Source organism: Daphnia pulicaria, chromosome 7, assembly GCF_021234035.1.
Source record: "Daphnia pulicaria isolate SC F1-1A chromosome 7, SC_F0-13Bv2, whole genome shotgun sequence".
NCBI classification, from domain to species: domain Eukaryota; kingdom Metazoa; phylum Arthropoda; class Branchiopoda; order Diplostraca; family Daphniidae; genus Daphnia; species Daphnia pulicaria.
In genome coordinates this window covers 4,868,965-4,895,865 of record NC_060919.1, presented here as the reverse complement: position 1 = coordinate 4,895,865, position 26,901 = coordinate 4,868,965, and the positions used below count along the sequence as shown (strand labels likewise).

At 44.6% G+C, this 26,901-nt stretch overlaps 2 protein-coding genes and 2 long non-coding RNA genes across 6 annotated transcripts; 1 reads left to right on the top strand and 3 right to left on the bottom strand.

Moving 5' to 3' along the window:
• Positions 1 to 68: 68 nt before the first annotated feature.
• Positions 69 to 2,261, bottom strand: LOC124350423. 2 transcript variants are annotated; one of them, XR_006920934.1, is made up of 4 exons: positions 2,174 to 2,261; positions 1,302 to 1,699; positions 417 to 1,238; positions 69 to 348 (listed from the first exon to the last, which is right to left on the bottom strand). It is a non-coding gene; the product is annotated as an uncharacterized LOC124350423 (long non-coding RNA). The 2 variants fall into 2 exon arrangements; XR_006920935.1 differs by having other exon boundaries at positions 1,332 to 1,699.
• LOC124349374 (extracellular matrix organizing protein FRAS1-like) lies at positions 2,200 to 14,507 on the top strand. Of its 2 annotated transcripts, none has more exons than XM_046799919.1 (15): positions 2,200 to 2,576; positions 6,145 to 6,252; positions 6,423 to 6,500; positions 6,590 to 6,744; positions 6,812 to 7,286; positions 8,364 to 8,435; positions 8,695 to 8,795; positions 8,858 to 10,085; positions 10,267 to 10,488; positions 10,916 to 11,595; positions 11,673 to 12,301; positions 12,482 to 12,551; positions 12,656 to 12,880; positions 12,961 to 13,140; positions 13,432 to 14,507. In XM_046799919.1, the coding sequence occupies exons 1-15, from the start codon at positions 2,498 to 2,500 to the stop codon at positions 13,987 to 13,989; spliced, it is 4,860 nt and encodes a 1,619-aa protein (XP_046655875.1). In that variant the 5' UTR covers positions 2,200 to 2,497; the 3' UTR covers positions 13,990 to 14,507. The 2 variants fall into 2 exon arrangements, with proteins under 2 accessions (XP_046655875.1, XP_046655874.1); XM_046799918.1 differs by having other exon boundaries at positions 6,124 to 6,252.
• Positions 2,303 to 6,115, bottom strand: LOC124350451. Its single transcript, XR_006920975.1, has 3 exons — positions 5,026 to 6,115; positions 3,805 to 3,963; positions 2,303 to 2,357 (listed from the first exon to the last, which is right to left on the bottom strand). It is a non-coding gene; the product is annotated as an uncharacterized LOC124350451 (long non-coding RNA).
• Positions 14,349 to 20,880, bottom strand: LOC124349498 (organic cation transporter protein-like). Its single transcript, XM_046800164.1, has 10 exons — positions 20,071 to 20,880; positions 18,713 to 18,914; positions 17,635 to 17,893; positions 17,127 to 17,319; positions 16,303 to 16,408; positions 15,557 to 15,884; positions 15,367 to 15,488; positions 15,196 to 15,255; positions 14,948 to 15,129; positions 14,349 to 14,865 (listed from the first exon to the last, which is right to left on the bottom strand). The coding sequence occupies exons 1-10, from the start codon at positions 20,529 to 20,531 to the stop codon at positions 14,601 to 14,603; spliced, it is 2,178 nt and encodes a 725-aa protein (XP_046656120.1). The 5' UTR covers positions 20,532 to 20,880; the 3' UTR covers positions 14,349 to 14,600.
• Between the last annotated feature and the right edge of the window lie 6,021 nt (positions 20,881 to 26,901).

The window sequence follows — 26,901 nt, the reverse complement described above, 5'->3', positions numbered from 1 at the left end:
AAAGAAAAAATCCCACCCAGTCGCAGTCATTGTTCGTTTCATTCATAAAGTTTGTCTTGTCGATAGGATGAAAATGTACGTCGTATTTCGATGGCCTTATTCGGGGCGACGATCATTTTTTACGATCCGGTCCTTTCCCATGAACTGGCCAAAATAAAAAAAAAACAGCCACGTGTGTGCGCACAGCACAGTGTCGATAAATTTGGATTAAGGCTTGTTTTATCGTCGGAAATGAATCATCCAAGGGCGAGAGCTCTCACGGAGAACCTTTCATCTTTTGGTGGGGGGAAACGGGCCAAACGGCACCTCACACACCGACGCTGACGTCACTAATCATCGCTCGCGCGTCTCTTGTAGAAAAGATTCGAGATAACAGCTGCAGAGAGGATTAAGTAGGTACGTGTACACATAAATACCATCAACATTTACAAAGGAGACATTCCCTTTGGTTTTTGGTTCCGGTCTCGGCGGATTAGAGTCAATCACGGGGGGCGAATCTTCCTAAACAAAATGCCAAATGCGACGAGTCTCGGTCGTCAATTTGTTCACGTGTCGGAGCGTGTCGACGATTCCCAAAACGAAAAGAAAAGAAGCGGCTGGAATTCGACTGGAACCCTGAAAAAGTTAAAAGTAAAATAAAAACAAAAAATCACGTCATCATCATCAAATGCAGACAACGCCCGCGAACTTTGAATTCCGCTACCATATGGCCCTGGCTGTGGCTCTGACTGGCTGGCACACGGCAGGTATCCCGTATACAGCCCCCGTCAGGCTGCGCAGTTAAGGATACATACCAGAGACCAATTATTCACGCGAAAATGTCTGTGTGTGTGTGCGCGCCGATTGGCGCGCTACCAGAAAAACGGGTCAAGAATGGAGATGGGCCACAGCTGTGGACATTTGATGGATATCCGATCCTTCCTTCTCCTTTGGGGAAGATGGACCCGGTGGTGAGGTGGTGGCCTATCCCGCTCCTACTGTCCGACAGGTTTCCGCCGCATCGCCTTGGAACGCCCGGGTCACGGCCGCACCTCTCCCGCGGGAGCCCATCATCACGTTTTGGGAAATTGATCATCAACGTCAAAAAATGAGCCGTGGACCATTTCAACTTGGGACAAGGTCTCCATCCATCCATCCCAGGCCCAGGTTTTTTTTCCAGGTGGGGATGGACCGGTTTATTATTCGACACCCCCAACTGGTCGATCCATTGTCCAAACACTCGGAGATGTCATCCAACTCTGCAAAAGTAAAAAGAAAAAAGTAAAAAATTTAAAAATCGGCATTGAAAAAAAAATATCCACCTGGATGGCCAAAAGAAAGGGAGAAGCTACCGTCGTATTTTTAGAGGCCGTTTGAGCCTCTCTCTCTCTCTCTCCATTGAAGAAAGACGAAAAACTAGGGATGGTCTTGCCCACCCAGCACGGCCGGCCGTCTTTTCTTTTGTTCTATTCCCACGAACCCCGGTACGATTCGAGTGTTTTATAACCGTTTGTCATCTCGTTTTCTTTTCCTTCTTCATCCGTGTTGGCTTCATTTCTTTTCCTTGTTGTGTAAGCCGACGATCGTGCGCTGAGCGTTAAGCCAAAATTTGATTGCTGACGGCGGCCGTGGTGGTGGTGGGGGCCCGGCCCACAGCGGCAGTTTTAAATCGGCCAACGTTCCTTCACGACGACGCACCAGAGCATCGCTGCTGCTAACCCTGCCCAGCCAAAAAATAAAAATAACAAAAAAAAATCAATGTAAATGTTGGAACGATTAAGAGAACGACTTTGTACACTACACAAATAAATAAATAAACCAAAAACATTTCCCCCCACAGCTCTAAAAAAGAAAAAAAAAAAAGAAAAAGTTGAATTTTTGATTTTCTTGAATCACGTCCAACAACTCGAAGAAGATGAGGGGAGGGAAATTACATTGGCGGCGGAAAAAGAGTTCGGAGCCCTGGAGGTAGGAGGAGGCAACAATATATGAAAGAAGGAGGCGTGTTTTGCCTCCTATATCCCCCCCCCCTGTTTCTTTATTTATTTATTCTTCCTTACACACAGAAGACGGTGGGGGGAGAGATATATCCTCGATGCTCCCGCCCGGCTTGGAAAGAAAATTTGACTGGAGAGAAAGAAGTGAGCGGATGCTGTACACACACACACACTATACATATACTACTACTACTTACTATACACCGCGCGGGTTCTTCTTCTTCTTCTTTTGGGGCCTAGTCAGTCTGTTGTTTGTTGTCGGTCAGAATGGCCGCTCGTTACCTTGACTCCCCGACTTCTCCTTCATCATCATCAACATCCAATTCGTCTTCTTCTGCCGCTACTACTACTACTACTGCTACTACTACAGCAGAGGTGATTCTGTAAAACCCCAAAAAAGAAAAGAAAAGTGGCGGATGAGTGTGGCCAGTGTCTCATTTTTCGCCCATTTCAAATTTCCCGCAAAAAAAAACAATCGAATCAAATTCATCCAAAAAGACAAACGAAATAATTAGCGCAAAATGCGTTGTACAGTGGTCGTGTCTCGTTTCGTTGTCGTCTTCTCCTTCCTGTTGATTATCGTCGCACATTGCACAGCAGGTAAAAATCAATCGCCATTTATCTCAATCGCTAAAAAAATTGAAATTGTTCAAATCAAAATCCTAGGGGTTATTTGAAAAATAAAAAATAAAAAAATTTAAAAATCAGTCACGTAATGCACAACGGGCAGACACATAAGAAAGTGAGGAGGCCGTGAACGTCGTGTAAGTATTTTTCTTTTCGGTTGGTAGAAAGAAAGAAAAAATAAGCGGCGGGTTCGGCCGCACCTCCACTTATTTTTAGGGGGAGGTGGGAGGTTGGCCAAAAAGGAGAGAAATAGAGATAGAGAGCTTTCTTTAGCTATACAACATCTCTCCCACCTCCCCATTCACCAATTTGATGTATCGAAACGGACGTGCGGCTGCGGAATTGGAATCCCGAAAGTAAAAAAAATAAAACAAAAAGTTGTTTTCTTTCTTTTTGAAATTCCCGCTCTAGCTAAACTATATAAGCAGCGGTGTGTCTCGTGAGTTGCTCATTTGATTCCCCCCCCCCCCTCCCTCCCCACCTAAAAAAATGTCTAATTTTAGCCAGTAAGGAAAGATAGAGAGAGAGAGACGAGGCGACAAGAATCCCGAAAGAGAATAACAGGCGGCGACAGATGAAGCTGTTAGATCCTCCTCCTCCTCTTGGGAAAATAACAGCCCGGGGATTATGTACATTTGAATATTTTTCTGACTAGAGACATTTGACCGCTAATGGAAGAACCAAGAGAAAGAAAGAGTAAGACCCGACATTAACACCACCACCACCAACCCTTCCACCGAACCGACACCCCAACCGAAAAACCGAAAAACACGAAAAACCAATTTCCCGTGAAATGTTGTGTAACTTTTTTTTTGGTTGTTTCTTTTTTTTTCCCGGCGAGTGAAAGAAGAAGAAGGAAAAAAAGAACAACAGCGCACACATCTAGTGTTTCTCTCTTAATATATATTCGCCCAGCCCCTTTTCGGTCGTGGTGATGAATGGGTCAATGAAAAGTTTCGCCTCTTTTTTTTTTTTGTGTGTGTGCTATAAGGCCCAACAACAACAACAACCGGCGGGATTTGCCAAGAAGGTCACGACGTCCAGAGCCAAAAAAAAAAAAAAAAAACGACCGTTTTCATTCGGGCCAGGCCAACAGCAGAAGCAGTGGAACTGTGTAACACGTCGTATATAGGCTGGGCCGGCTACAGTTGAAACTGTTGGTCATTAAAAAATTAAGGACGCTGGAAATATATACTACTACTACTTACTACTACACCAGATGACTACTAGACTAGTAGTGTGTGCCATTAAGGGGCCCCAGCACTACTAAAAGGGTTTTTCTGGTTTAATATTCAACTCGGCACAAGGACAAGGATGCGTCACGTCGCTTTGTCGGCTCGTTAACTTGTTGATTTCATTTCTAGAAAAAAGAAAAAGATAAAATTTCGGTTCATTATCAGTTTTTTATTTTTGGGAGAAACAATTTCGGTTTGTTTTATTTTTATTTCTGTTTTTTTTTCCACACACACCAGCAGGAGATTAGAAAAACCCATCCGTCATCATAGGATACGATGATGGGAATTCCTTACACTTTCCCGATGTTTTTTCGGGAGCGGCTCGAATTATTTTCCCCCCAAAATTTCTGGAATTTTTAAAAAATAATCGCGCGAAATTCAAAAAAACAAAAAAAAAGTAGAATGGTGGGGCCAATATCAATCGAAATGGGAGTGGAGAGAAATGTTTTCTTGTTTGTTTCCCGACCTTGACAAAGAGAAGCGACGCCGAGATGTATATGTTGACCGACGCCGCTATCGTCATCATCTCTTAGAGCCCATGTTTGATGATGGAACGGCCGGAGGGGGCGCTACTCTCTCTCCTCTGATGTTTCCATGTTTTCGACAACAAGAAACGAAAAAAAAAAAAAAGAGATGGCCCGGCCTCTAGCTATATACGTATCCCATCATAACCTTTGTGTGTGTGTGAGCGCGTACATATGAATATAATAATATAATACCTGGGCCCTGGATCAATGAATATGCGAATGTTTGAACGTGCAGCTGGGTGCCCCCACTCACCAAACGGGTAAAAAGTTGGCAAAAAAAAAGAAAAAAAAAAGTTGGTAAAATGTTTGGCATGAATGAACGGACATTTCGACGGAGGATGCTCATTTGAATATTCCAATCGTGTGAATAAAACACCAAACAGCCGTACACAACAAACTTTTTTTTTAAAAAGGGGAAATTTTCAAAAATAAAAAAAGATGTCGTCTGCCTTCCGTTTAGATTTTTTAACGAGTTTTCAGTTCGCTAGATTTCACATTTTAACCTTATACGACCTCTAAAAATAAATAAAAAAGGCATGCAACCCGAATCGATCATCATATTTAAAAATAACGCGCGCGCACAAAAAAGGCTCTCTCTTTCGAGGACGTAACTTGTCATCAAAATGAAGAAGAAGAAGAAGAAGAAGTTTTGGGTTTTACCGTGCCCACATTTTCCTTCCGTCCAACTTCCTGGTCTCTCAGCACCTTTTTCTTTTTATCTTTTTCTCTCCCGACTTCCGGCTGTGACGTCACCGCCAGACTTAATAGCCGGGCAGTAGAACAAAATCACGGACGCCAACGTCGTTCCAAAAGCCAACTCGCTCCTGGAACAAACCAACAAAAGAAATTTTATTTTAAATAAAACAAAAAGTTCAGAAAAAGTTTTTGTTGTTTTTTTAAAAAAGAAAAATAACTTGAAACGATGACGCGGGTTTTATGTGGCAAAGGCGGAACATCCCCCTCTCGAGTCCCGTAACAATTTTGGAAGACATCCAGTTTGCACGATTTCGAAAATGTCGGGAATCCAGGGAATCTGAAATAAGTAAAGAAGAGCAGAGCAGAGAAGAAAACGGTTCGAATTTTATTTTAGAAATCAAAAATTCTTCGCAAAAGCTTTGAAAAGAAAATGTCCATCAAATTGAGTGAAACTCTTTTTTGGTTTTGGTGCCGAGACCATCAACTCTCCCGTTTGGAACACAACAGCTAGACGCCCACCCCACACACTCAACCCCATATGAGTACGTGTGTGTGTGGCATGTATATAGATTGTTGCCACTACCGGGAATGTTGACTCAGCAGCGGGCGACTAACTCGGATCCCTGCCTGCTGGGTCCCCCCCGTGTGATTTACGTCCGACTTCATTACGCAAAAGTGTTTCAGTTCCTCCCGCCCCTCCTTCTATATCCCGTGCGTTTTCTAACGATGCCAACATCCACACGACAACACGCATCTAGAGTCTAGCTAGCTGCTCTCGTAAAAAAGCCTCGGACCTGACATGTGATGTCGTGTTTCACACCTACTCACAACAGAGACAACTCGTTCTGGTGTCTCACTTGGTCTCAAAACAAAAAAAAAAGGACAATCGCTCGTCCACAAAGAAGAAACTCTTCCAATAAATTGTCCACCCCAAAATTCTTTTTTTCTTTCGTTCCCCACTCTGTTTGTACACACGGATGGTGACTTGCAACATGTCTATAAATATAGTCTAAAAACCCCCCCACAGCTTTTAATTCTTTCTTGTCTGTTTGACTTGTGCAGATTTAACCCCCAAACAAAAAGATTCGAGCAGTTGTCCAGAAGGATGTATCTGCACCGGTGGTGGTGGTTTGCCCAGTAATAAGCTGGAATGTCGACGCTGTCGTCCAGGATACCGCCAGTCAACAACAGGTATATACTATGCACACCGCTATAATCTAGTGTACACATCTTAACATGTCTGTGTGTGCTGTGCCCATTTGAATTCCTTTTGGCAAGTCACGAAAATGAATCCGAGCGGACACAAACACAAAAACAAGCATTATATACTGTTACTTTTTTGTTGTTGTGTGTGTGTGTAGTTAAAGGCCGGCCAAAGTGTAGTCAGCAGGAGGTCCAGCAAGACGGTCCACTCATGTCGATACCATCGGTCGTCGAAGGTTTATTTTTGATTAGATTTTTCTGTCGTGAAGATAAAAATCAGATTTTGAAAAATGTTTGGAATTTCATTTTAATCAAAAATAAAAAGGTGATGCTGTAACGATATCGGAGCGTTACTTTGTCGTCCTCGATACGGCCGTCGACAAGGAAACAGTCGAGTACATTCTAGCCCGTCCGACTACCATGGGGTCCGTCCTGTTATCCGGCAAAGTCCTGCAGATCGGCGACGTCATCACTCGAGCTGTAAAAACAAAGAAAAAACAAATTTCGCCTAAAGGATTTAATTATTTTCCGTCTTGATAACCATCAGGACGTGATTCAAGGGAAACTGACCTTCAGAGCAGATAAGGAAGTGGGCTGGTTGCCGGCCGAGGATCGATTATACTGGAACGTTTCGGCAGCCAAGAGCGACGACAGCGAAGAGAAAAATGGCAGAGGTCGCAACGTCCTGTTGAACGGCCGGGTGTTGGATTCCAGCGGCAAAGTCCTCAGACGGACCGAGGACACCATCAAACGGGCCAGAGACGAAAACGGAGCCAACGGACTGGCTCCGCTGCCCAGGGTTCCACTTCGACCGGAGGCCCTCATGATTGCCATCGAGCCCCGCGACAATCAGCCGCCGGAGGTCGTCGTCCACGGAGAAGTGACGGTCGATGAAGGAGCCACCGAAATCCTGTCGCCGGACATCCTGAGCGTCAACGACAGCGACACCAAGCCCGACAACCTGGTCGTCGTCATCGTCGACGGACCCAAGCACGGCTACCTGGAGGTTAGGGATCGATCAGGTGAGAGAAAATGTTCATTCCTTTATTTCTTTGTTTTTCGTCAAGTGTTAAATCATTGTGTGTGTGGAAAACCTACACACGATAAAACACACATGACTGCTGGCTGCTGCTGCTGCTGAGCTGCTACTTTTTTCTGAGAGGGAGGATGGACTGTACAAAAAAGAGTACAAGGAAGGAAGGTCAATTGTTGTTGTTGTTGTTGCGAGCTGAATGCCAAGAGGGAGTGTTTCTTTTGACAGCTAGGGGGGTGTCTCTTCATAACGGAGTGTGTGTGGAGACAATTCAGCCACCTCCCATGCCATCGCAGAGCCCTGAGGTATGGGGGGTTGGCTCGCTTCAGCAGCAGCAGCAGCACTGACTGTGCAGTAATTACACGGTGCAAGTGTATCCACAGGGATAAATCAGGCTCAACGCTTTTGTCTTTTCCCCCTGAGGTGTGGAGACTCTGCAGCTCAGTGATGCTTTCCTTCGTGGCATGGCATGATGAATGGGCAGATGTGGGCCCAACCCTCTCTCGAATTCTGTAACAAATAATACACACACACATCAACAGAGAATTTGGTAATGAATGACTGGCGGATTTCATCCGGTCGTTCAACCATCTCACGAAAAATATACCGTGAAGCTGCTGCTGTGATCTGTGATGCTTGCAGCTCTCGATGATGATGATGATGAGATTCTCACGTGATCGAAAACGAGATAAATTATAGACCAGAGACCACGCGGTTGCTCGCAATAAGTTTTACATCATCATCAAGTTTTATAAAAGGGAAGAAAGAAAAAAAAAGGGTTTCAGGGCATATTTCAAGTTATTTTTCTTGATTCCAGCGCACGAGGAGAGAAGAGATTATAAAAATAGGCGCCCAAATAACATATCATGTGTCAGATTTCTACACTTTCAATTAAGAGATTTTCGGCCATGATGAAGTTGCCAAATTGCTTTTCTGGAAAATCATCTGCTCCAGCAGCCATTGTTTTTTATCCACTCACACGTTATTATTATTTATTTAAACAAAGAAAATAGAAACTAGCTGAATAAATTAAAACAAAAAAAACGATTTTCTCTTCAACCAAAAGGACAAAGGAAGGTGGTGACTGAATTTCCATTGTCAGCTCTACTGGAGGAACAACTTAGTTACGTCCAAAACGGTAGGCGTCTCTCTCTCTTTTCTTCTCTTGATAAAAACATTTTTTGAAACAAACATCTATTATATAACCTTAGTAGTTTAGCTTTAGCTTTGGGCTATCTATCTTTTAACTGATGAGATTCTCCATTGTATTTGGCACGTCTATTCTGGTGTGTGTATCCCTTTGTTTACTCAACTGACAACCTATGACCGGCGGGGCTGATCTCTCGTCGTTCCAACCTGCTGGATGGATGGATTACCATTTCGGCTTCACACAACAGATCACAAAGGCAGCGAGCCTCGCCAAGATTCTTTTCGATTCTACGTACGAGACACGTCAGACAATCGGTCGCCACCCTCCCAACTGGACATCGTCATCGAGGTATAACTTAATCCAATCAAATCGGCCATTTTTTATCTTCTAATGAACTCAAAATTTTATAGAACGTCAACGACGAGTCGCCACAAATCACGACGCGTCCGTTGCTCCTGTCGATGGGCCAGGATCGAGTGATCCTGACTGGCGACCATTTCGACGTCCAGGATCAGGATAGCGAACCCTCTGATTTGCAGATCACACTGGTGGCCCAGCCGACCAACGGCCGGCTCCAGCGATTCGACCCGCTGACCAACAGCGACCGGACGTTGCAAAACGGCGAAACTTTGGATTACCAGGAGCTTCTGGACGGCAACATCGCCTTTATCTCTTCCGCCGAGGAGGCCCAGATCGTCTTCCGGGTGACGGACGGCGACTCGTCGACCGGCCAGGAGGTGACGCTCCGCTACGTCAACAAGCAGCAGGACGAGGAGCTTTTCGGCCGCAGCGGGGGCACAACGCCCTGCCTGATGGAATTCAACACGACCGAATGGAAATCCGGCGAGAATTCCGGAGTGGCCGCCGTGACGGTGGTCCGCACCGGCGATTTGTCCATCACCTGCTCGGTCATTTGTTCCACTGAGGCCCAGTCGGCCGACGATTCTAAAGATTTCGACTCTCGCCCAGTGGCCGAATCGTCCAGGGTCTTTTTCCTGCGCGGAGTCACCGTCATTTACTGCCCAGTTCAAATTAAAGACGACAGTTTCTACGAAGGCGACGAAACTTTCCTGGCCAGGCTGAGTCACCCCCAAGTGGAACAGCTGGAAACGGGCGGCGGCCAGCAGACGGCCGATCAGCCCAAAGTGGCACAGGGCTCGTCGTCATCATCGGCTGTGATCGGATCGCGGAGTACATTGGCCGTCCGCATCCAGGACGAGGAGGACATTACCCGGGTCCAGTTCAACCAGTCCGTCTACCGTCCAGGGACTCAACAGGACGCCGATTCCGTCACTCTGCACGTGGAGAGGACGGGCGATCTGCGATTCGCCTCCAAGATATTCGTGTCCAGTTTGGACGGGAGCGCCAAGGAAGGCAAGGACTATGTCCTGAAAGGCCGTCAGAGCCTGGAATTCGCCCCTGGAGAGAAGTGGACGTCGTTCAGCGTGGCGTTTCTCAACGCCAATCACAAAAATACCTGGCCAAAGAGTTTCCAGATCGCTCTCAGCCCCGAGGACAGCATCAATGCCCAGTTGGGGGCCGGTAAATCGTCTGCCACCATCCTGATCCCGCCGACAGTCACTTCCGGGCCGGCTCTATTGCCGGCCGAGCCCATCGTCGTCTCTCTAATGGACTACGGTATGAATCAGTCATCATCTTTTTTGGTTATTCCAAATATTTTGTAATATAATCATTTTTTAAATAATAATAGTTAATTGTGTTTATCTAATAATTATAAAATAATGATGTAATAATGAATTTTTACATCATCTTTATTTTGGAATCAATTTAAATTTTTAACTGGACCCAAAAATTGCAGATCGACTGGGCGCGGATCTTGACAAGCGACCGACGTCAGTTCCGGCTGGATATCCGGTCGTTTGCGTCACGCCTTGCGACCCGAAATATCCGCTGTACAACATCAGCACCCAGAGGCTCTGCCGCAACATGGCCATCGACGTCTCCAAGATTCGCTTCTCCTGGGACATTTCACCTCCAACCAGCGGAAGCAGCAGCAGAAGCAGCAGCCAGGAGCCGTTGAGTCAGTTCCGTTCAATTTTTTAGTCAAACAATTTAGAACTTTGTATACAACAATTATTCGGTTGGATGAATACTGGCGCGGATAAAAAAAGAAATTGTTAAGACATCCCGTGCCGGGCAATTTTTGGTTTGTTGTTGTTGTTGGGTTTAACCGACGATGAACAATTCCGGCCCGAATGACTCGGTTGTTAAATGATAAACGTGCAGAGTCATCTATGCGATGACTGTAACATTTTTTTACGATGGGAAATCCCTGCACGTAGTACAGACGGGCAGAAATACCAAAAATAAGTGGGTCATCACGCACATTTCATGCCCAGCACACACTCACTAGACGGACTAAAAATAACCTCACGTGGAAATGTTTGATATTTTTGGAAAAGTAAAACGATTGATCATTTTGAAATATTTGATCGATTTATGAGCAGGCGACAGTGCGGCCGGCCCGTTTTATCGATTGAGCGAACCGACGGCCTTCAGCGGAGTCGAAGATCGGGTGCTGGACGCCGTCTTCTTCGGCCGTGACTTCAAAATCCGCTGCGTGGCCCAGCCGGTACGATTGGATTCGGCCATGATGGTCGGGCCGGCCTCCAAGAGTCGACCCGTGATGGTTTCGGGTCAGTCGGGACTCTGCCCGCCTTTCGCTCCCAACAGCCTGGCCTCGGACGATCCGTCCGACGACCAGGTGATGGTGGCCGGCCAGCAGCCCTTCTCGGCCTCCCTGTCCTACGTCAACGCCAGCGATCCGCAGCATCCGGACACGATGCGCATCCAAGTCGTCGTGCCCCACTCGGACGGACTGATGCCCATCCTGTCGACTCAGCCGCTGCACGGCATCCGGCACGTCATGAGCGAGCCGGCCTACCGCTCCCACCACCGCTGCTCCAATCTCCACCCGGCCATGGGATTCCTGGACGGAAGCGATCGAGACGATCCGAATTTGGCGCCCAAATTGCCGTTTGAATTCTCCAAAAGCATCCGGCAAGAATCGGCCGTCCGGCTCTACCGCCACCTGGATTCCACCGGATGCCTCTGGCATTTCGAAGCCTGGTACACCATGACGGAACTGGTCCAGCTCTGCGGCGGCCAAGTCACCTCCAATTTCCAGGTAATTTTTCAAAATCAAATTTGATTGAATTGAAATTTAATTCAAATTGAAATATTTTGTCCGTCCATTTCTGGAAGGCGATGAACCGCGGGCAAGTTCAAGTGACGGTCCGGGTGCCGCTGTACGTGACGTTGATCAGCGCTTCGACGGGCGGCCACCAGAGCTGGACCAGCGTTGAGCATCAGACGGAAATGGAATTCTCCTTCTCCTACGCTTCGGTCCTGCTGGGCCAGCGCGGAGTGGCCGAAACCAAGCTGGCCTTGGCCGTCCAGCCCCATGTGACGCGAATCCGGACCGACCCCAACAACGGCCGCCTGGTGATTGAATTCCAAACGGAGACCCGCTTCGCCGGACGCTACCTGGAAGGCGGAAGTCGACTACTAAGTCCTCCGCACCACCTCTTCGTGGCCGGCGAGTGGCTGGGCTTTGACCTGGAGCTGATGTGGAGTCAGATCTACCCGACGGGAGCCACTTTCCAGAAGTGGAGGGCCGTCTCCAATTACACACTGCAGGACTACACGGGCAACTACACCCTGGTGCTGGCCCCTTGCCCGGCCTCGTCCGATGCCCAGCAGCCGGCCAACAAATTCGGGCGGCTAATGAACAATAAGAAAGAAGATTGCCAAGCGGCCGACCCGTTCAACGTCACTCTGCCCATCCATTACCAGCAGCCATTCCGGCCGGAACCCGTCCACTATTCCCTAGAGTAAGTGTGTGTGGCCGGCCCTACATTAAATATTTGTTCACCTTCACAAAACAAATCGTTGGTGGTCAACAGTTAAACATTTGACAAAATGATCTCAAGGCCGGCAGCAGGGCCTGTAAATTGTTGTTGCGGTTGTTGCGTTGCTGGACAATTAACGTTTACATTTCTTGTCTCATCTAGGACAACGTTCCAGTTGACGAACGACGTGCGGGCCTTCCTGAGAAAACCTCGCAGCATCGACGACATTAAAGTAATTAATTAATTACAAATTGAAATTTCCAAATGAATTGCAATTGATGTGAAAATTCCATTGTCCGTCCTTTTCCATTTTTATATTGTTGATGGATGTGAAAGGATGCTGAATTCGAAGGTTCGTTCCACAACGGAGAACGGGTTTACGGGCGCGTCCTTTGGCATCCGAGCAACGAGCTCTCGCCCGGCTACCGCCTCTCCATCGAGAAATTGTACCTGTGCGCCGGCCGTGACGGCTACGTCCCGCTGTTCGAGCCCAATGCCGAACGGCCCCAGTTCGGATGCCTGGAGAACTCGCAGCGATTGAAATACCGACTACTTTTATTGGTCCGTCCAGTCGTCCGGCCTCTTTTATTATTTCACATTTCCCTGGAACAATTTAAAAAACATTTTTTTATTATCGATAGGATCGTGAGGACCCGTACGGAAGTGACAAGGACGTCCAGGGTCTGTCCCTGGACGCCAAATTCGCCAGCCAAGTCGACCAGCTACGCACCGGCATGGCCCATTTGCCCAGCATGGACGGGTTCGTGTTCAGCGTCGATCCATTGTTCCAGCTGGAGCCTGGAATTCGCTGGTTTCTCCAGGTATTTTATCTTCACCCCTCCCACATAGTACAATTGATGCCTGGACACATCTAGGATAATGGATGATGATGATGATGATGGTCACGCTCCTTATCCAGTCCAGCAATGCGGGGAGGGGTCGGAACGGAGACTGGCCCAGTTTGATCTCAATCTCGGTCTCCCTGACCCGGTTACGTCCGGCCTTTCCCCCCTCCTCCACAATCTGATTGAAACATTTTTTGTCTATTTCCATTTTTATTTATTCAATTCAAATTTCATTTTGGCGCCAAATTCAAACAAACAAATTTTTAGGTCTCCTATTCCGTGCAGCCGGTGATTGGAAGCGGGTCCATGTTCCGCTGGAAGCGCCAGGAATCCGGAAGCCAACTGAAGGCCCGTCGAGGCACCAACATGCGCTTCCTGCCGCTGGACTGGCCGCCATCCGTCCACACTAAAAGCGGCAAGGCGAGCAACAGCCCCAACGGCGGCTCTGACGACGAGCCTCAGCCGTCGGCCGTCCTGGCCTCGACGCTCCTGCTCTCGGCCGGCCTCTTGGTCATTCTAGTCATGGCCGTTTTGATTGTCTTCTCCGTGTATTACCGACCGGCCCAGAATAAAAATAAAAATCACAACAGGAGCAGCAGCAGCAGCGACACAAATCACATCAGCGAGGACATTAAAAACATCCAGACGGGCGGCAGCGGTGGGCCGGCGGCCATCATAGGCGCGGGGGGAGTAGAAGCGGTGGCGGCGGAACCATTTCCGGAAGAAGAAGAAGAGGAAGACTCGGAATCGACTCCGATGAAAGCTCTCAATAACAACGGACGGATAGCCAGCACATCTGGATCCATCAAGATAACCCTGGTTTGATCATATGACACACATTCACATCGACACACACACACACACACGTAAACATTTATATATATATATACTGTATACTATACAATGAAATATGAGAAAACACAATTATTTTTAATCACCTCCCAAACCCCCCTTTCCCCTTCCCCTTTTCTCCAGCAAATGGAGAATCAAATAGGCGCACAGCATTTTTTGATGTGAACAAATCAATTTGTTTGACATTATCATCATTTTTTGAAAAAAAAATTCCCGAAGGCCGTGGTTATTATTTTCTAATGCGAATATATTCGTGAGCGCGCGCTTCAATTGTTTGTTTGTTTTTCGGGGCCCGTTTGTGTGTGTACAAATGAAATGAATTTTTTTTTTCACCCCCTAATTTTTTGTTTTTTAAATTCCACCCCCCACTTTGATTGCACAATAACGATTTACAATTCATCATTCGATTTTTGCATCGAAAATCTCTGCCGATGTCGGAATTTGAGAAGACAAAATAAACAATTCAACCATTGAGAGAGAGGAAAATAAGAGAAAGGAACGACATTTTTTTCTTTTCTTTTCAAGGTCCCGTCCGTGAAAATTTTAAAAAGTTGGGAAAAACATTTTTTTGATGTAACAATTTTTCAATCGATTGGCGGACGGGGAGGAGGAGCTGATGAGGAACTGATGATTGTTTCCGGGTTATTAGTCTTGTGGCTTTTGTCGTTGGGGTCCAGCTGGCGCTGCTGACGCTGGCGGGCCAGCAGGCTGGAGCGGAAAGCCTCTCCGCGGATAGATGTCCGCAGGGCATTGGCCCGATTGGATGGCGCCCGAATGAAATTCGAATCCTTGGCGGAAACGACCGGCAGCGAATCGCCGCTGGAGGCCGTCACCGTGTCCGGCTCAATTCTGCAAACCAAACCCAATCAAATTTTTCAATGATTAATTTCGGGGAAATCAATGAATTAATTAGAGCTATTGAATCGTTTACTCTTTCTGTCGTTGGCAGCACGGGAAATCCCAGAAACTTTGATCTTTGCCGAAATTCTCTCCGTCCTCGATCGTCTCCGGCAGAATGGCGCCCAGCGTCTCTGGCAACATGAGTCCGACGATGGCACCAATCAGGGCCAGGATTCCCAGAATGGTCAGTGGCAAAAATTGACTAAAACGAGCCTATTATTTCAAATTCCAAAATGTTAGAATTTTCCCGCCAAATTTTAAATTCAAATTTAGTATTACGAGATCGACGATGTAGGGCGAGACGATGGCGGCCACGTAACCAGCGATATGGACGTAGGCCTGTACATTTGATATATAAGGTCACGAATCATTAATCAGTCCGGTCGATTTAATCAAGGACGGCCAAAGAAGAAAAAGAGAAAAAAAGAGAAAGTGAACGGCGTTACTCACAATGCCCTGGGCACGGACGGACGTGGGGATCAATTCGGCCCCGTACTGCAGACCGATGTTGAACGTGATGTTGACGCAGAAACGGCCAATGATGGCCAGCACGGCCGTCAGAACGGCTTGATCTACGCGGGAAACAGTTCGGTCCAGTCACGAGAGAGAAATTGAATTTTAAAAATTGTTGGCCACTTACCATTGGGGACGGCCAGAGTGGCCAGACTGAAGACGGAGGCGCCCAGGAGTGAGCCAAAGGCCAAGATCCGTCTTCCCCATTTGTCCAGGAAGAAAACCAGGACCAAATCGGCCGGCAATTCGGTGACGGACGCCACGCTGAACGTCAGGAAAACGGAGAGACCCAAATTGGCCGTGTTGCGGGCGTGGCCGTCGTAGACGACGGCCACCAATACCCACAGCATAGTCAGCAGGATGGTGTTCCTCCTCATCCTGGGCGTCCGCAGCAGGTCCAGCACCGTTTGTTGCGGCTCCTTGGAGCTGGCCTCCATCGCCTCCTCAGTGGCAGTCTATATAAAGTCATTGACATACAATATGCAAATCACGCCATCAATTTACATACGTATAAAAAAAGAAAAATGAGAAAGATATCAATAAAAGCCTGGACAGATTCATTACTCTTCTTTTGTCCAGGGTCCCCCCTTACTCGTCATAAAAAAAAAAAAACAAGATGATTCTATTCCCACACCAACTGGAATAGCAATTTGCCCAGTGTCAACCGTTTTGGTCACATGACTATTTGTTATTATATTCCCCAGGATGACGTTTCTCTTTTTTGATAACGATCGATAGAATAATATTTATCAGCCAATTTTTGCGTGTTAGAACTTTGATGGCCAAACGAGAAAAAATGGACCACACGCCGAACGGACGTACGGACGGACGGACGGATGGATGGATCAAATTGTATAAAAGCTAATCAATCACCTTGAGCTTCTTGTAGACACTCTCGTCGACCTGCTTCTTGTTGATGCGAGCGAAAGTCTTCAAGATGGAAATGGCCCGCTCCGTTTGCCCTTGAGACAGCAGCCACCTGTCGAACGGACGGACGTTTGAAAAATGTTTCGATTTTTCAGATTATTTCTTCCAATAATATTTTCTAAAAAAACATTTTTCTTATATTTATTTTAAGCTAAGAAAAAAGGGAAATCGATGCCCATCAGAGCGGAACCACCACGGACCTTGGCGACGTTATAAATTCATCAGAGTCAACCCAATAATACGTCAAATGAAATCATCAAATATGTCAATTCATTCTCTCTGTCTGCTGCTGCTGCTGTAGACCTATTTGTTTTGAACATGCTCCAGAAGACGGCGGTAGGCCGTATCGTGCCGTGCCGTAAATATTTGATCATCCGGACAATGTGTGTAGTACACACACGTGTAAGCGAAGAAAGTTGGCGAGCAGAAACAAAACTAAAAGTAGGTCAACTTCACATTTTTTCTCTTTTTGAGCTAGTGAGAGAGAGAGAGAGAGAACGAAACCATTTTCACTTAATGCTCAAACACAAGTGAAAATGATGACGCAACTCTGATGGCGCGGGCCCCCACAAGATCTAACGGGAGCGTGTCGTTTGATTTACGGTAGGGAGAGAACCCGCGGGAAAAAAAGCAAATCTGTTTTTGTTGTTGTTGTTCTAAAAATATCATAAAAATATGAAATAATGTGTGTGAGTGTCCTGATGGCTAAAATATTGTGTGTGTCCTACTAATATAAATAGAAGTAGTCTAACAACAAGGTATTGCATTACCGAGCGCTTTCGGGAACGATCCAGTAGGCGAGGATGACCGAGGCCATGGGAATGGAAGTGGCCAAACTGAACATGCGCCAATCGCTGATGCCCCAGGCGATCCATGGCAACACCGTCGTTCCGGCCGTGTAGAACAAGGCGATCGACAAATTGGCCACCAAAGTCCGGTACGTCGGTCCCACGTATTCCAGCACTATGTAATTACATTCATTTAGAGTTGAGTTATTAACATTTAGAGTTGCCATCAGTCATGCTTTTTTTTTTAAATTGAATTGAGCAATTAAATTTTCTTTCTTACTTTTTTTTTTGAAATTGAATTAAGAAATTAAAAAGTGATTTATTTATTTATGTAATTAAAATTGAATTAGAAATTGAAATTCTATTAATTTCTCTATTTAAAATTAAATTGTGAAATTAAATTCAAAATTCAAATTGATTATTTTTAAAATTGAAATGATTTCAAAATTAATTTGAATTAAATTAATTAAATTCGTTCATTTGTCTTTACCGAGGATGTACATGAGGGTGAAGGAATTGTCGAAGGCGATGCCCATGAGGAATCGGGAAAAGGCGAAGAGGCCGAACGTCGTCGAAAAGGCCGTGATGATTCCGGCCAGGGCGCCCGTCAAATTGCAGAGGATCAGGGCCGGAATGCGGCCGAATCGGTCGGCGACGTAGCCCAGGACGATCCCGCCGACAATGCTCCCGCAAAAGAAGAGGGCCTGAGCCAGCGGAACCTTACCGGCCTCATCGCACACCCAATTATTCTGAATGGGTTGGATTTTTGCATAACATTGAAATCTTTATATGTTTCCACATACCGCCATAATTAGAAATATAATTGCTTAATTGTATATCCTGTTCAAAAATGGTTACATCACAATCGATAAGGAATTGCCCATTGTGAGTGAAAGGCTCCATCATTCTATAGACAGCGTCCAATTAGAATCGATTGGCCGCAATCAAATGCAAATGAGATATGCACATAAATAAATCAACTTCCCACAGCAGCAGCAGCAGCAGTGTCCTATTATTATAATTTCCCGCGAACGAACGAACGAAATAAAACAAAAAAAAACATTTTTTCAAATATTTTGCCAGGGTTGCATATCACCTCATCACGACGGTCTGATCTTATGCGTTTCCACCTGCCTGTACGTTATTATTATTATTAGGATCGTGAACTCCAGCAGAAACGTGAATGCCAACCGCAGCACGATCGCCGATTAGAACCATTTCTATACCCGACAACCTCGTGAATGATTTTCGTTTCACGCGCCGAATCAAAAACAACTGCACAAATTTGTTTTCCCCCCAAAAAAGATGTGAGAAGGTCGCCGCCGCCGGAATTTGTTAAATTTTTAAACTGGAAAATTTCTTTGGCGTGACAGACGAAAATTGTGTTAAACGCCGTGAAAGCGGACGGCTGCGTGGACGTGAAAGGTAAATATAATAAATACGCCAGCGTCAAGACTCAAGGTGATGGAAATTTTTTTGAAATTTTGGCGGAAAAATTTCAAAAAATCCTGATGGCGGGAGTTTTGAAAAAATAATAATTTGAAATGGTCAAAAAATGTTTGACTGACTTCGGTGACGGCGGAATGGTAGCGGATTTGTTCCAGGTCGTAGTCCCATCCGTCGCTACACGGGCGGGTCGGCCAGGTCGCGTTGGGCCGCAGTCCGTCGCGCAGGACCGACTCGTAGTCGACGTCGTAGGCCGTGCAACTGTCGTAGGTGGCCGGCCCACCCAGCACCGAATTCGTCACCAGCGGAATGCTGATCTCTCTCCTATAATCAAATAAAATCAATAAAATAATTCAATTAGAATCATCGACCCGATTCAGACACCACCTAGAATTTGAGAAACATTGGTTGCAACTCGGGTATTTCCAGGTGTTACCCTCTAGGATTTTCCCACACGTTAATTCAGGTATCGTATGCAAATTTTTCTATTTTCTAAAATAGATGATGTCCGGGTTCACCACACTCCAATTGCATGGGAAAAAACTGGAACTGAATCGACACGAAATTTCGATGTAATTTTTTAGCTCATTGCCGTGATTGCCCTGAGGGCATCTGAACGAACTATGGTCAACACAAATTAGGAATTCGCTGCTGTCTATCTCCTTCGACAGGTTATTATTTGCATAATCACTAGAGAAAAAAGAAAAGAAAACCCCAAAAATTGCCATGGCAACGCCTGGATAAAGGACACCCCTCTCAACGTATGTACACGGTTGATTGGATGTGATGAGTCGGCGGAATCATATCCATCCACGTCGGGTCGTCGGCCTTGCCGCTCTTGGGCGGATGTGATTTTCACCTCCTCCCATCCATCTGATGATGATTACAATTTGCGCTCGTACATGTACACACACACAGTGGAAAAATTCGCGCACAGATGCCAGAAAGAAAGAAAGTGTGTTGAACCATAAGAGCACGCGCCAAATGTAAAATTAAAAAATAAATAAATAAATAAACACATCCGCAAACCTCCGCATCATTATTATGTATTATGCGGTTTTTCTATCTCACCTTTTGGCTGCCCGGAATTGTTGTCTATTTTTTCGACTCGTCACGATGATGTAACGTTATACGTATCAAAGTGGGTACTGCTGGTGGTACTGCTGGTGGGTGCTGCTGGTTGGAAGATTATCAATCTAAATTTTATACTACAACCCTCCACCATTTTTCCACCTGGATGCGCCCAGCAACTCGCTGGATTATATGCTTTCTCTTTTTTTAAGAAAAAAAAATAATCCGCACACACGATTATTCAATTAAATTCAATTATATAAGATGCAGCAGCAGCAGCAGGATGTCGTTTGAAATGGAAAATTCCGTGACGACATTTTGAACCCCCCCAATAAAAATAAATTATCCCCAAAAAATTTAATTCCGGCGGGAAGAAAGTTTAAAAAATTCAAAAAAATTCAAAATTTACTTTTGAGTGATGTTGAGTCCGGAGCGATTGAGCTGCGGGATGTGACAGGTGTGGACGTCGACGAGTGTGATGAAGACTTGGCTGAAATAGGAGAAGGCCAGGAAGAAGCAGAAAGGAGCCGTCAGGAAGAAGAGGGCGATCTGGTAGGGTCCGAATTCGCCAACGTGCGGCAACATGTCGTCGAAATCCACCACCGGATCATCCCCATCGTCATCCAGGGTCACCCCGCCGCTGCTGGCCACCGACGATGAGCTGGTGGGTGACAACTTTTTGTGCTGGACGATCCTGGACAAGGATCCGGCCCGATCGACGATCCTCAAAGGCCTGGGCGAACTCAGAGTCGGACCCACTTTGCCGTGATGGCGATGATGTTGTTGTTGCTCCCGCTGTTTATTAGTCTCGTCCTCGTCGTTAATCCAGGCCGGATTATCCACTCCGCCGTAATTGAATTTGCCGGCCATGACGACAATTCTCACGAGAAAGTTGGATCCACTCTAGTCGGGAAAGTGCGTCGAGTGCCGATGGAATCAAAAGTTATGGCCACTGGGAAAACACAATCAGCCCCTTGAGCCCAGGCCTATTGGAACGCCCAGCACTGGGAGTGAAAAAAAAACAAAGGGAGGAGCTTTGGTGTGGAGGAGCGGAGCGCGTTTGTTCACGATGTGTCACGATCTAGTTTCACCGGTCGACTAACGACTTCCACGACGGTCCCTCCACCTTTGAACAAACGCCAACCGCCTAGAAAAGAAGAAAAAATAAATAAAATAGCCAAATAGAACCACCACCACCGCTGCTGCGGCTGCTGCTGCTGTTGTTGGTGTGCGAGCGTGAGCAGAGTTGCCCTGCGGGAGAGTCTCTCTCTAGGAGATGGCGAGAGCGTGAAAAAAAGGAAAGAAAAAGGGAAACCCTGAGAAATATGATTATTTTCTGTGTGAGGCAACCGAGAAAATGTCGAGTCTCTTGATAGTGCTCCCGTGCGTGAAAGACCAGAAAGAAGAAAAAATACCAACGCCCTTTTTTAGATTTTTCTTTTTCAAACTGAAAATTAATTTTTTTTTTAAAGTTTGGCGAAGGAGGGAATCACGCTCGCCCTTGAGCGACCAATGGCTCCGCCGGCTGCTCCTCAACATTTTCCCGTGAACTTGGGGAAATAAAAACAACAAAAAACCCAATTGCGTCATCCCAAACTATACGAAGATATATACGTCTAATTATTTTTTAATGATTTAGGATTAGATATATGATTTGATGGGGTTTTGGGTTTTTTTTTTTTTTTTTTTTTTTATTTCTTCCTGGTCATCCGGAATTTCGCCGTGACGTCAATGGCTGTTTGACGCACGAAAAATTCAAACAACCGCCAGTTGGTGAAATAATTTTGATTTTATTTTCACTCAGTCACGACGAGCGCTATTCATCCCCTTGGTTTTTTTATTAAAAAAGGATGGATGGATGGATGGATGTCATAATCCTCTCGGAGCGACAGGCTCGGCCACCGCACAATGGAGCGCGTGAAGAACGGCGGGACACATTCCAAATGAATTTCCTTAGCCTTTTACGGTATGTCGCTCTCTCGAGAGAAGAGAATAAGAGAAGAGTCAAGGAATCTTTTTGTGTGGAGTCACCACTCACCAGCTATAAGTAGATAGCACCTGCGCTGACTTAATAAGAACGTCGTCCACATTTCTCCCCCGGAATTTCTATTTTTTATTTTATTTCTCATTTCGGCGGGAAATTTGAAAAAAAAAGTAAAAATTCTGCGCGTTAACTTGACCGCGTTATTTTTTTTCTTAAATGAATTTTAGTTAAGAAAAAAATCTAATCAACTCATCGGAGGTTAAAAACAACAACAAAAAAAAAGTGGTCCATATTTAATGAGGCCGGAGAGAGTGTCAACTTTTCGGTCGTGACAAAAGGGAGAAGAAAAACACCAAAATTTCTTGCTGCAGTCTTATGTATAGTCGAGCGTAACCAAAAAAAAACATTATAACTCAACCAGATAGTTTTGATTGTCTCTCTCTCTTTTTTCTTCGTGATGTTTTTGTGCTGTGCCCAAAACGCCCTTGAAAAAACCCAAAAATTTCTTGTCGTCGGGGAGATTTGTCTTTTGTTTTTTACAACCGAGTCGGTTGCTGCTGCTGCGAAGAATCGACTTCCGCCAACGCAATTCCCAATTCTATAAGAGCTTACGAAACCTTCGTTCCCAAAGAGTTTGATCGTGATTTTTATAGGCCTCCGGAATTGTTTGTTGGTAGTGGTGGGTGGTTTTTCTCTTTTCTCAAGTTCTTTTGTCAGATAAAAATCTATAGGAAATGGTTTTCCGGATCGATTGGTACTACACACATTTGATTCTTTGCGGTTAACGATTTCCACGCCCCGAAATTTAAATGAGATCGATAGCCAAAAAGTTGAAATCTTTTGAAAGAAATAAAAATCGTGAGATTTAGTCTCGATTCTTAAAAACTATTTCAATGTCCATCAAAAGTGATGGGAGCAGCAGGGGAGTGGAAGGTACATCTGGAGCAAGGTCAAGGGTATCAACATCCCGACTAGCTTAGCTAGATACTTATATATTCTCCAATCACTATGCTGGCCAGCCAAATGCTCCTTTTTCTCTTATTTTCGTTTACCTCTCTCTTTGAGATAATCAGTCACGCTGATTCTTCTCGCTTCCAATCTACCAGAAAATGACACAAATATATTTTACTGGCCAGGGAGAATAATATAACATGCACAATAAGAGTTATACTAGTAGTTCTAGTTCTACAGTCTGCTGGTCGACCGCCAAATGGACATCGTTTATATGCCAATGAACAAATTTAGAAAAACAAAAACAAAAAGATTTATTCGTCGGATGAGATTAAACGACGAGTCTAAATGATAGAAACTCGTTGGCCAGCAATTCCATCCTATAGCTAGGAAAAAAAAGCCTTGATCTACTAGTTTATGGCCTAGCACATTATTATGACTATCTACATCAGTATGCATGCCTTGATTATTACGCATGCCGAGAGAGAGAGAGAGAGATAGATAGATAGATAACATTCAAAGAATGAGAACAACTGTGCGGGTTTTGCAATTATAAATTTCGCCTCACTTGATCACGACACACTCACGCCGACCAGATGATGAATATCCATCGACCGCCCCCGTTTCTTTCACTTAGGTTGTCTCGGTTATTCATCAAAGCTTTTTTGTTGTACACATTTTCCACCCATCACTTGAATCCTATATAATGTTATTGAATCGTTTTGTATTAGACGATTTACCTTTTGTCTTGTCAACTCCGTTGGGGATGAAATCAATTGTCAACTGAATTGAATTTGTCAACTTCTAAAAGGTCTGAGCTACTAAAGTACTAAACTGATGGTTGACTTTGAATTTTAGAAAGTTTATTTATCCGACCTAGGTACTATTTGAAATGTCAACTGTCAAGTGAAGGTGACATTGGCGATTGAGGGTTAGAAGGTCCGAATTTCATTGGTTCGTTGGCCTTTATTCTTCTCCCCCCCCCCCCCTTACGGGTGGGTAGATATCTAGATACACACCTGTTGCCTGGTGTAGTAACAGTACCTGGACATGTATTTGCCAAAAGAGAAAGTCTTGACGCGTCCAGTATAGACAGCCCACACAATCTAGATGAACAGATTTTTCGGAGAGAGTCTGCTGAGACTGTCACTATATACATGTACATACCTGCGGTTGAAAAATGAGAAAACTATGCGGAATGCGTCGCCAAATAACGACACGAATAATAGAATACCACCACCACCACCACCACCACACATTCACGCCATTAAAGTAAAAACATCCGGCCGAAGGGGATCAATCGAATCCAACCGTATACACACATGATACTATACACCAAGACTCTAATAATGGGTAATACCCCCCATTGTTTATGGCTTATGGTATACAGAAATCGTCACGACTGGCTTCTTTTTACAGTGGATAAGCTCTATTAAAATAAAAAAAAATACGCCAGAATTACTATATAGCAAATAACATGTACAAACACACACACAAGTTGTTTTTGGCTGGAACGGGGGGGAAACAAAATGATCTATTTTGTCTTTATTATTTCTCCGCTGGTATTTTTACTCGACGAAATGAATATAGACAAAGAAAAAAAGAGATAAAGATATTAAATGTTTCTGGCTGCTGGGCCAAAACAATGCCCAGCTCCCGTTCCCATTCCTATTATCCCCGAGTTATTACAAACGTCTAAACACACACACACATCCTCAAGGTGCTCTGCCCAATCATATAATACATATCCGCTCGGCTATATACACACAATAACTCTCCGCCGTATACACTACACAGGAGAATTTTTGTCCAGCATTTCTGTTTTATTTTATTTTTCTGAAAGTTTTTGCTTAAAAATAAAAGAAAAATCCGAGGATATTTTTTTACAGCTGTTTTTTGGGTTGTTGTAAATTACCGGCATATTTCACCGATAGTTAAAATAAGCCAACTTTTCTCCTTTTTCGTTGGTGATATCGAAAGCAGCAACCCACACTGCTAGACTACGCACACACACATTGCGACAGTGTTTTCTTGGGGTTTCCAACGTGCTGCCCGCAAGTTTCCCGGAACATTTTGTGTCCTAATCCGTTCCGCCGGCGATATGTGGGGATGACGCCACATGTCACGTTATAAAGCCTGCGCATGCAGGAATATGCTGGCTGGTTTGTATGTAAATGTGCCTATCGCCGTCTTATATTTTCACTTCCTGAATGTAATAATAATCACACACACATCTAATATACATGCATGTAGAGCTATATAAGGTCCGGATCACTTGGAGTACCTACTATACTACACGGTATTGCGGTCGTTTGATTTCCTTTTCGTCGCCCAGCAGTAGCAGCAGCCGCAAATAATCTGACGTAATAATAACAGATGATTATATTATACGATGCGGTGTGACACAGCAGCTACATATGGAGAGATCTTATTTATTCCATTTGAATTTCTTTTTTTCTTTTATTAAGAGCTCAACATTCTCATTAAAATTCAACGAAAAAATTCAATCGGAAATATGCGGTCGTCTATTTTTTTTTTAATATTTGAGTTTATATAAATTACCCCGGAAATCTGGAAACCTCAAATGCCATTCCTATTTGACAGGTTAATTGATATATATGTAGCGCCTAAATTATTCTCTACAGTTCACCGCAGATTAGATTGTATTATTCAGGAAACAATTATCCGCACCTAATAATTTTCAACTTTCTTATTTTTCTTTCTTCTTTTATCTACACAAATTGGATTAACATTTTGTGTCTTGTTTGTTTGTTGGTGTAATTTATATTTTTTTTTTTTATGATTACGATCATGGACTTTTTGGGGAATCCCGCGGCGAAGCCCTTCAAGTTTATATGGCCAGCTAGCGACCTGCTAGCGACTTTTGATAATAGACACCATCATACGATATGCATAAATGGTCACAAATAATAAAACCGAGAGACTCTGGCTATAACTATAATCTTCTCTTTGGGTGTAGACACCCAAAAGGTTTTTTAGTCAGCGGGTATTATATCAATTCAAGTGGAATAAATCATATAACATTAACCTAGATTATATATTCGCCTGCGTATATATAACTAAATCATCACTGCCAGCACGACTAAATAATATACAACCAACCGTGTAATCTAATAGATTTTTTTTTCTATGTACTCACACATTTATTCTTCTAACAAATATGTACACTCGTGTCGATATTATTTGTTTAGATTCACGAAAAGAAAAAGGAACGTAGTAGATACCGGAATGATCGATTCGTTTTTGGGCGGGAAATAAATTTGAATATGAAAATTATTTGTTTTTATTCGAATTTCGCACACAGGTGGATATTCCCGATGATATGCAATCATTCAAATTTGATAGGCTAGGCCTTGACTAATGTTCTATTCAACAGCTCGCCCTCTCCACTGCTCCGCAGGTGTCCCGAAGGTTTTTTCTTATTCAATTTTTTCTTATTCATTAGCCAATAATGAACGCATAATTTTCGGGAGATAATATGATTATTTTAGAAACAATCGGTCGTTTCAAGGTTCAAATTTAAAAAAAAATGAAAAGGGACAAGAGACAAGAGACAATAACGAGAGCAGATCGGCGTGATGATGCAAAAGACGCGTTGCCAAACACGCACAAATAAAATAAAAAGAAATAGAGCCCCGCCCCATCGCCATTAACTAATTGCGCAATAACTATAAAAAGCTTCTAGATGGCGCAATTCAAAAAGAGTCCCCCCCAAACCTTTCCCTTTTATTATTCCGGTGTGGGAGGAGTAAATGGATAATAACAATACGATTATACACAAGTAGTAGATAACAAAGCGAATATTATTTAATTCATCTTCCAAACCATTTCCCCCCCCCCCCCAACCCTCCCATTTTGCCAAAGTAAAAATAAAATGAAATATAAAACAAAAAACCGCAGGTGCGTGAAATTGTGACATTAGTAACGCTTCACGGCTCCATTGGTTGCCGGATGTTGTCTGCTGTTGTGTACGACCAGCAGAAGAAGGTGGGGGGGGGGGGGGTGGAAACAACAAAAGGCCTCGGTCTTTTGTCTATGGGAATGTACATACAACATCCAAAAATCATTTAGACGAGAAAGATGACGCTGCAATTATGTAACTAAACGCGGGAGCCGCTCACGAACTCTACTACGCCATCTGTCGATCAGAAAATGAAAAACTTTCTTAGTCCAGCATATGTAACAGGTGGTATATGCATTGATTGCTACCAGCGTAATCAGATCCCTGCGAAGGTAAGACCCAAAACAATAAATTACAAACGCGGGCGGCGTGTTTGCCAGTGC